The following is a 9,778-nucleotide window of genomic DNA, read 5'->3' as shown; positions in this document are numbered from 1 at the left end:
GTAATTTAATGCGCAGTAAACTAATTCGAATTAAACTAATTCGCATTAAATTCTCCGTGTGAACGCGGATCGAATTTAATTCGCAGTAACTTACGTTTAATTCGAAATAATTCAATTTTGTTTGTATTCTAGCCTCTGATTGGTTAATATCCAAAAAGGAACACAAATAGACCGTTTCACGGTAACTGCGAGCCTGCTCTTCGCACATGCAGGGCAAACTTTCACTTTAATGAAACTTGCGCTTTCGGTTTACTCGATAAACATTAGGCATGGTAAGAACGTGTTGCGTGTTTGGATGTACAAATCGTGATGACACAAAGGGAAAGGAGAAGGGACTTCACTTTTTTAGGTATGTTATCATTTTTTTTCTTCCAAATAATTCATGATAAAATGATCTCAAACATACCTTTGTACAGTGTACATGTATATATAACATAAGGGTATGTCCACTAATTTTCACATTTATGTAATAATATTATACTATTTCCTTTGTTGAGATGCAAAGTAGTTGCGACCTATATAAATGGTTGACTATATATTTCTATATATTTACTTAATTATTTACATAATTACAGTTCATCACAGGATAAATATACAGTTCATCACAGGATAAATATGTAGATCTAGAATCAAACAGTCTTTCTATTGCACATTTTGGAAATTAACGTAATTCTACACAAAATATAATTATACTGGTGTTTCTGTGTGTGTATGTTTTAGAGATTTACAGTACTAAATACATGTATTTATTTCGAGCTTTTTATCAATAAAGATTCCCAAAGGATACCAGAAAACGGCGTCTGTGGATTAAGGCCATCAACAGAAAGGATTTCACACCCAGTGACCACACATGCATATGCTCTGAGCATTTTGTTTTAGGGTGGCATAGTGATGATCCAGAAGATACTAATTATGTCCCAACACTTTTTTCTTACAAGGAGAAGGCTGTGGATGTAAAAAGAGTTGAGAGGATGACAAAACGAAATTTACAGAGGGTATATCAAAAATCAGTTTTTAATATTTACATTTGCTGTGTTTTTCTACTAAGCCAACTGTGAAATTGATATGAATACCATTTTAGTGTATACTCACGCGTAGAAATATGCACTGAGAAACTCGTGCTAAAGTGACGTCACAATGAGGATACAGAGACATTAATAAAGAATGTAACGATATAGGACAGCGAGAAATTCAAACAATGAGTATATTGTTGGTGATTTTGAACATGTAAAATGTAAATATAAGGAATGTTTTTAAGTTTTGTGTGAATTATTGGTGTGTAGATCACACAGACTAGCACGTAGGCATATTTTTCATGAAGTGCTAGCTCGCTTCATGAAATATGCCTACGTGACAAGTCATTCCTTAATTTCATCAATGTAAAAAAGACATACATGTATTGTCTATTCAAGGGTAAACATTCATTAAATGATTGTAGGTGTACAATGTGATCCAGATCCCTTGTTACTTGAGAACAGGAAGCTCCAGTCTGAGTTGAGAAGACTGCAAGATAGTAAATGGTCTGTGGCAAAGATCAAGGATGATGATGCCATGACAAAGTTTTATACGGGACTGCCAACCTTTGCAGTTTTTTTATGGCTCTTCAAGTATGTATATAGGAACATCCAGTCAATATTGACAAATATTATATAAGATTATTTCTGTAATTTTCATTGGCTGAAAGGATGTCAAATGATATTCGTCCTTTTGTGATATTGACGCAAAAGCACATTGGTGGAATATGACATCGCATGACTCACACTTTGGCTCCACCAAAGTTGTGTAGAATGTGACGTCATAATATAAGAAGCATGTGTTTACCATTGTGACTTAATGTCAGCCAAGTCTGTTCAGTTAGGACTTTGTCAGGATATTCATTTTGAGTGATTATATAATATAACTAATATAAATGAATGGTAAGTTTGGTTATAAGGAGCCATGTCAAGTGATGTTGACCTCAGACACAGAAAATGATAGCGACCTCGCAAGCTCGGTTGCTATCACTTTCTGGGTCTTTGGTCAATATCACTTGAGAGGAGTCCTTATAACCACATATCGACCTACACTAAAGTCCATAATTGTATATTGTTATCACCATGATTGTTTAATTTGCAGGATCATGTGATCAAGTTTAAGCCAATGAGATAGTTGGGAATGATATAGTAAAATATGATTTATTAATGTTCTTGAAACCACTTTAGCATCTAATTTATCTATCCATTCATTTACCCATCCCTTGATGTATTAAAAACTTAATTCTTTTATATTCAGTTATCTGGCTCCCAAATGTGAGAGAATGGTATACTGGAGAGGCAGTTCCTCAACCCCAGAAGAAAGGAGCAGAACTAGAAGGTGCATGGCTTTGGAGCCTATTGATCAATTCTTAGCAACCTTGATGAGACTTAAGGTAATCATAGGAGAAACACAATATTATATTATATTATATTAATTGTTCCATGCTTTTTGATTTAAGGGTTCATTTAATATTTAAATTTTTTATATGTGTCTTCAATATTTAAAGGTTGGCTTGTATGTCCAGGACATGGCAGAGAGATTTGGAGTGTCAACAGGGACCTTTTCGCAATACTTTGCAACTTGGGTGTGCCTTCTCTACAAGGAACTGAAAGAGCTTAATCCCTTTCCATCTAGGGATATTATACAGAGAAATATGCCATCATGCTTTCATTCTTTTTCAAATCTTAGAGTTATACTTGATTGTACAGAAATATTTATTCAGAGATCTAGCAGTTTGATTAATCAGAATCAGTCATTTTCACACTACAAGCATCATACCACTTTAAAGTTTCTTATTGGAATCACTCCCTCTGGTGTTATATCTTTTGTTTCAGAGAGCTTTGGTGGGAAGGTGTCAGATCGCCAGATGATAGAGCGATCCCTCTTTCTTGAACTTCTGGAGGAAGGGGATGGGGTGATGGCAGACAAGGGTTTTACTATACGAGATTTGCTAGAAAAAAAGGGCTGCACTTTGAATATCCCACCTTTTCGTTCTTCTTCTAACCAATTTTCTACTAAAGATGTTTTCGAAACTCAAGATATTGCTAAATTAAGAATTCATGTAGAAAGAGCTATAGGTCGTGTAAAGAATTTTCATATTTTTGATGGTATTCTTTCTCTTTCTTTAGTGCCATTAGCGTCACAGATGTTTGCTGTTTGCTGTTGGATTACAAACTTTGATGTCCCTTTGATTGAGAATTAGGTAAGTTAAAGAACAATTTAAAACTTCAAGTATTCCTTTAACGCCTGCATAATGGTATGAATTGAATAGGTGGGAAGACAGAAGTGGAAATGTTGAACACTACTTCTTGAATGTTTTCTTCTATAAAGTTAAAATGATAAGGTCCTCATTTGATCTGATGGCTAAAATTATCAGAAATATTATGCAAAGACAAATTGGTCAATCAACACAGGTTTCAATGAGGTATCATGGAGTTTTACTATTTAGTATAAGAAGGTGAAATATAACTAACAAAAAATTCTACAAGTTTGGGCATCATTGAAGTTACAAAGGTAACATCGAAATAAACTCTCTCGATAAAGCAATTGCTCTGAGAGGCAGCTGTCCAAACCACAAAATCTCCCCATGAGCAACCCATGATGGCCATCTCTCCCTGAATCTGGGCATAGTATTTGTGGGATCTTTTCAAGCGAGGGCCCTCATCAGTCATCTCCAGACAGAAACCACCTTGTCCAGCAAGTTCATGCACCTATAAATTAAATTTCTGTAGATCAGCAATTCAAAAAACAATTAAGCTGAATAAATGGGAAAAAAAAAAATGCTACTGTTGTACCTCTCTGTCTGTGATGACTTCATTGGAAATAGAATAAGGACATTTAATTTCCAGCACCCCTTTCTGGTTACCCACTGGCATGGACTTATCATATATCCATCCATCACTAGAGGCACCTAAAAATGCATGAGATGGATATATGGTAAGTCCTGATGGTTCCACTGTTAGATTAGTAACGCAATTCTGGAGGCAGAGATAGTCCTGGAGGGCTTCCTTTTCATGGTCTATGCCCCACTGTATTGCTTTGGGCAGTGACTGGTATCTAAAATAAACATTCATGAATGTAATCAATAAGTGTTTTAATTCCAAAATGTTAAATTTTTTGCATGAAATGTACTGTACCTGTCTAGACCAGATCCTTTAATTATCTGGTCTACCAGGGAGTTAGGGTTAGCACCAGAGCCGAGAACTGCACCAAAGAGAGAACTGGTTATTCTCCCTTTGTGCAGCTCTCTCCATATTGGACAACATCTTTGGCCCTGGGTTCTCTCCTCAATGAATAAGCTGAGGTTTTCATCAATTGAGATTGCCATCGGCACTATTATAAAAACATGGAAAATAAATTTGAATTCTGATCAGTTACAAGTAATTATATAATCTGAATTCTGTGTTTATTTTTTCTTACAGTTCTCCTTGGACAGAATTAGTGCCTTCATTGCCATCTCCATAGGATCCTCAGATGTCTGTACCTCCACTTCTTTTACTACTTCTGGTGTTTCATCTGGGATCATCCATAAATGACACATACCTGACATTTTAAATCATATATTAAATTTGATCTTTTGTTTATTGTAAGAACCTAATAAATACATTCACTGTTGCAAGGCATGATTTATTGATCATTTTATATTATTTGAAATACAGACAAACCTCGTTATCTCGAACTCAATGGGACCAAGAAAAAAAACTGAGATATCCGAGTATTCAAGATATCAAGGGTTAAATACCTAAAGAATAAGTGGCTGGCAATTCCAATTGACATCGACATATCCATGGTATTCGAGATATCGGTGTTCGAGATACCGAAGATCAGCTGTATTTACGAAGTGTTATTGGTGTAAAAATATAAGATATTCTAAAACATCAAATCTCATAATTTTTCACTACATTGTAATACCATATCTATATCCAATTTACAAGCTCACCAGTTTTGGGGAATATTTTCTTAAGAATCTTTAGTTGTTCAATTGAGTGAGCAAGTTGAAATTCCCTCTGATCTGGGTGACGTGGATCAAAGTCAATCTGTTTCTTTTCCCTGAACTCAACCTGGCCTTCCGAGCTCAACTTGGGTCGACTTAAGTTCCAGTCTTTCAAGGGCTTTGGTTCCATTTTCATAGGGCGGGGGACATTCCATTGACATGATTTAGAGGTGGCACTATCCGACATTAGCTTTTCACTAAGTTGTAGGTGGTGAATGTAAAAAAGTAGACCGCCTATGTGGCTGCATGACTGGGCCAAACTTTAATGAAATTTAATTATAGATACAATGTAGACTAGAAGTTAATGCTTGCTGTATATATGAAAGGAGTCAAGATAAAGAAAGGGATTTTATCAAATTAATTTTTATTTTATTAAAAATGCTACCTTACCCAATTGGACATTCACAGTAGGCAAAGCAGACTTTTTGCTTGTTTTCTACACAAATATATACATGGTACTTGATTTTTTTCATGGAGGCCAAGCAGGATCCCCTTATATAATCCACAGAGTCGTCAATCTAAATGTAAGCAACCTTGCATTTTCATATCACTAAATAAACATGTGGGCATGTATAAACATGTGGGCATGTACATATTCAATTTTCATATACACATACAATTTATTAGCTGCAATAATTAGCCCTCACCATTGTTGTGGGTTTTTTTTCTTGGGGGGGGGGGGGGGCTAGCCCTCTCCTAAAAACACCAAATAAAAATTATAGGAGAGGGATACATTATTACAGCTAAGAATTTATCAGTTTGTAATTAATTTAAATTCATAACTCATTTTAGGAAATACAAAATGTTGATAGAATATTGTGTTTGTGCAAGGACAAAAGAATCATATTGTTCTTCTAATTATTATGTGTACACTTGTAATTTTATTTTCTTAAATTTACCTGTGCTATCATAACTTGTGAAATATCACCAGCTTCGAAATGTTTGATGGCTCTGTCAAGACCCCTGTGGTTATTAACTTCCTTCCCATCTGTTGTTTTCCTGAGAATCATATGTTGATAAATTTGTTGGAAGGAAATCTGAGGCATGAAAGTGGGCGTTACCGTAATATACGAGGCTAACTGCAAAGGGGGGAGGTTTTCGTGACCTGGAATGTCTGGTACAACACCTTCCAGGGAAGATGCAAAATATTTGATAGGCACTTCTTGAAGAACTTCCTTATTTTTCCTCTTTGGATCTTTTGAAATCTCCCGGGTCGCCATCTTTTGATTAGTAAACACGGAAGTGCCCGCAGTGCACTAAAATCGACGCTTTAATAATTTATTTTTGCAAAACATCTCGTATATTTAAATAAAAACAAAAGATCCTAATGTAATAATTACAAAACCACAAAAAACAAACTCAATTTCATATAAATTCTGTTTATTGGGGACGTGTAAATAAGTGTCCTATCTTGATTTTAAACGCGGAAGTGTCCGTAGTACACCAAGATTCATGCTTGAATTTAAAATTTATTTTACAAAACATCTCGTATATTTAAATAAAAAACAAAAGAACTTAATGTAATAATTACAAAAACACAAAAAACAAACACAGTTTCATATAAAATTTGTTTATTTGGGACGTGTAAATAAGTGTTCCGTTTTGATCACTCATAGGAAGAATTGAAAGTAGTTTGCCCTGCGGAAGTCTTTATGCGCATGTGCGGAAATTATCGTGAAACAGTCTATTATTTCTGTATAACCTGGTTTGGTATGGGGACACACCCCCCTGACAACCAGCTGAATCGTCTGTATCCATGCAATCCTCTCATTTCCAGTCCTCGGGATTCATGGAAAATTCCAGATTTAATAAATGTACCTTTAACTTCAAACAGTAACTCGGATCTTACCACATGTAAACAAAAAACATGGCTAGGACTATGTATCAGTTTTTACCTCCCCTCGCTTCCCATCACTTCCGTTACTAGGGTTGTATTATTGAGCGGCAAATTTGAACTAATAAAAAGCAACGAAATTTTACACCCAGAGTTGTTTAATGATTTTAGAATTAAATTATAAGGAATGACTCTAATTCTTGGCCAAATTATTCGAGGATAACCTGGTTTGGGTCAGTTTACGCTGTTTTATAATCCGCTTCGCGGATTATAAAGCGTAAACTGACCCAAACCAGGTTATCCTCGAATAATTTGGCCAAGAATTAGAGTCATTCCTAAATTAAACTCTCCGTGTGAACAGGGCATAAATTTCTACTATTAGGCTATTATGACGTCATTTGCAGATCACGTCACATTGTGCAGAGCAGATGTACATTTGACATAATTTCATAGTGTCTGTACAGTTTTTAGTGATCAAGATAGTTTTCCTTTGTTTTCCACTCAAAAATAGCACAAATACCTATATTTGACCACCGACATGTGGCATATGACTTATTGCCCTGTTCACACGGAGAGTTTAATTCGCAGTAAATTAATGCGAAGTAAAATGGTGCGAATTAAACTAATGCGAATTAAATTGCGTTCACACGACAGCTAATGCGAAGTAAACTAATGCGAATTATAATTTTATTTTTACAACAAGGCTTTTCAGTGAGGCTATTATGACGTCATTTACAAATCACGTCATATTGTGCAGAGCAGGTATACATTTGACATTATGTCATAGTGTCTGTACACATTTTAGTGATTAACATAATTTTCCTTTGTTTACCACTCAAAAATAGCACAAGTACCTATATTTGACCATCGGCATGTGGCCTGTGACTTAATTCTGCCCTTACGCATGCGTCAGAATTTAATTCGAATTAGCTTCGCTTAGCGTTCACACGGAGCTAATGCGAAGTAATTTAATGCGCAGTAAACTAATTCGAATTAAACTAATTCGCATTAAATTTTCCGTGTGAACACGGATCAAATTTAATTCGCAGTAACTTACGTTTAATTCGAATTAAACTCTCCGTGTGAACAGGGCATAATTCTGCCCTTACGTATGCGTCAAAATTTAATTCGAATTAGCTTCGCTTAGCGTTCACACGGAGCTAATGCGAAGTAATTTAATGCGCAGTAAACTAATTCGAATTAAACTAATGCCCTGTTCACACGGAGAGTTTAATTCGCAGTAAATTAATGCGAAGTAAAATGATGCGAATTAAACTAATGCGAATTAAAATGCGTTCACACGACAGCTAATGCGAAGTAAACTAATGCGAATTATAATGTAATTTCTACAACAAGTCTATTCAGTGAGGCTATTATGACGTCATTTACAAATCACGTCATATTGTGCAGAATAGATATACATTTGACGTAATGTCATAGTGTCTGTACACATTTTAGTGATTAACATAATTTTCCTTTGTTTACCACTCAAAAATAGCACAAGTACCTATATTTGACCATCGGCATGTGGCCTGTGACTTAATTCTGCCCTTACGCATGCGTCAAAATTTAATTCGAATTAGCTTCGCTTAGCGTTCACACGGAGCTAATGCGAAGTAATTTAATGCGCAGTAAACTAATTCGAATTAAACTAATTCGCATTAAATTCTCCGTGTGAACGCGGATCAAATTTAATTCGCAGTAACTTACGTTTAATTCGAATTAAACTCTCCGTGTGAACAGGGCATAATTCGCATTAAATTCCCCGTGTGAACGGGGGTCAAATTTAATTCGCAGTAACTTACATGAGCATTACATGAGGTGAAAAATCACTTTGTGAATTATATATAATATATATCCAATAGGTTACAATGCTTGGTACTAAAAGAGAGAACGAATATTAAAAAAACAAACAAACAATACAAAACGTTTGTTTGAAAATCTCCTTTTGACACAAAATTATTTACTGTATACAAGTTTCTTTTCGCTCCATTTTATTTCCTTTAACACTTGCAAATAATTTTGTCCCGTTTATTCTTCCAAACACAGTTGTGTAAAAGAGATAAATCTTTTTTTTTTTAATTCGCCCCATTTTTTTAATTCGCCCACTTGTGACGAGGACGAAAGTGGCGAAAATAAAATGAGGGCAAAATTTCCCCGTGTACAATATACAGATATACAACTACCATTAAATGGAGAACAATAGACAAACATGAGTTGACAGTATTAATTAAGTCATTAAAAAATGGACATCCTCATTTTCGTATGGAGATTCAAGAAATTCTGGATTATAACCCCCGCTATGAAACCGGATTTGTACTTCGCGAGTACAGTATTTTAATTAATATAATTATACACAAAGTTGTTGTTTAGATGTTAACCATTTTTACAATTTACAGGAAAATTTATTTTGTCGCAAATTTTATGTCTCGTTCAGTGCAGTCATCCTTTACATAATCCTCTTAAGGTAGTCCGATCCTCAGGTTCTGAAAATCAGCTTTTCAATAATTAGGGAATGACTCTAATTCTTGGCCAAATTATTTGAGTATAACCTGGTTTGGGTCAGTTTACGCTTTATAATCCGCGAAGCAACTGCATCAATATTTTTTACCTTGACCTTTCATTTGACCTTGACCTCACTTTTCTTAAATAAGTTTTTAGCTCAGTTTCAAAGATACCATTCAAGATAGTGTTATCAAACTTCATATGCTGATACATACTGATGAGAGTTATTCAACTGCATCAATATTTTTTGACCTTGACATTTCCTTTGTCCTTGACCTCACTTTTCTTAAATTAATGTTTATCTCAGTTTTTAAGAAACCATTCATAATATTTTTATCAAACTTCATATGCTAATGCATACTGATGTAACCTTTTCAACTGCATCAACAATTTTTGACCTTGACCCTGCTTTGACCTTAACCTCACTTTTC

At 34.9% G+C, this 9,778-nt stretch overlaps 2 protein-coding genes across 3 annotated transcripts; one reads left to right on the top strand and one right to left on the bottom strand.

The window, feature by feature from the left end:
- Positions 1-222: 222 nt before the first annotated feature.
- LOC133183549 (uncharacterized) lies at positions 223-4,629 on the top strand. 2 transcript variants are annotated; one of them, XM_061318490.1, is made up of 6 exons: positions 223-349; positions 773-995; positions 1,439-1,607; positions 2,272-2,407; positions 2,522-3,217; positions 4,437-4,629. In XM_061318490.1, exons 3-5 carry the CDS (start codon positions 1,552-1,554, stop codon positions 3,215-3,217), a joined length of 888 nt encoding a protein of 295 aa, XP_061174474.1. In that variant the 5' UTR covers positions 223-349; positions 773-995; positions 1,439-1,551; the 3' UTR covers positions 4,437-4,629. The 2 variants fall into 2 exon arrangements, with proteins under 2 accessions (XP_061174474.1, XP_061174475.1); XM_061318491.1 differs by lacking the exon at positions 223-349 and adding an exon at positions 420-440.
- LOC133183550 (uncharacterized) lies at positions 3,456-5,579 on the bottom strand. Its single transcript, XM_061318493.1, has 6 exons — positions 5,399-5,579; positions 4,955-5,268; positions 4,435-4,557; positions 4,152-4,347; positions 3,810-4,071; positions 3,456-3,725 (listed from the first exon to the last, which is right to left on the bottom strand). Exons 1-6 carry the CDS (start codon positions 5,479-5,481, stop codon positions 3,456-3,458), a joined length of 1,248 nt encoding a protein of 415 aa, XP_061174477.1. The 5' UTR covers positions 5,482-5,579.
- Between the last annotated feature and the right edge of the window lie 4,199 nt (positions 5,580-9,778).

This window comes from Saccostrea echinata, unplaced genomic scaffold, assembly GCF_033153115.1.
Source record: "Saccostrea echinata isolate AGI-Se365-2 ecotype Australia unplaced genomic scaffold, CSIRO_AGI_Sech_v1 ptg000009l, whole genome shotgun sequence".
Classification (NCBI taxonomy): domain Eukaryota; kingdom Metazoa; phylum Mollusca; class Bivalvia; order Ostreida; family Ostreidae; genus Saccostrea; species Saccostrea echinata.
Note: the sequence above shows the minus strand (reverse complement) of the source record. Positions and strands in the feature narration are given on the sequence as shown.

What these genes read in the sequence shown, in the direction of transcription:
- LOC133183550 (XM_061318493.1), bottom strand. Translation starts at nt 5,481, where the DNA reads ATGAAAAAAATCAAGTACCATGTATATATTTGTGTAGAAAACAAGCAA. An exon ending in AATTCTGTCCAAGGAGAACT is followed by an intron (nt 4,348 to 4,434) that starts GTAAGAAAAAAT and finishes TTTTTATAATAG; the next exon opens with TGCCGATGGCAATCTCAATT. An exon ending in AAGTCATCACAGACAGAGAG is followed by an intron (nt 3,726 to 3,809) that starts GTACAACAGTAG and finishes TTTAATTTATAG; the next exon opens with GTGCATGAACTTGCTGGACA.
- LOC133183549 (XM_061318490.1), top strand. Translation starts at nt 1,552, where the DNA reads ATGACAAAGTTTTATACGGGACTGCCAACCTTTGCAGTTTTTTTATGG. An exon ending in GTTTTTTTATGGCTCTTCAA is followed by an intron (nt 1,608 to 2,271) that starts GTATGTATATAG and finishes TTTTATATTCAG; the next exon opens with TTATCTGGCTCCCAAATGTG. An exon ending in CAACCTTGATGAGACTTAAG is followed by an intron (nt 2,408 to 2,521) that starts GTAATCATAGGA and finishes CAATATTTAAAG; the next exon opens with GTTGGCTTGTATGTCCAGGA.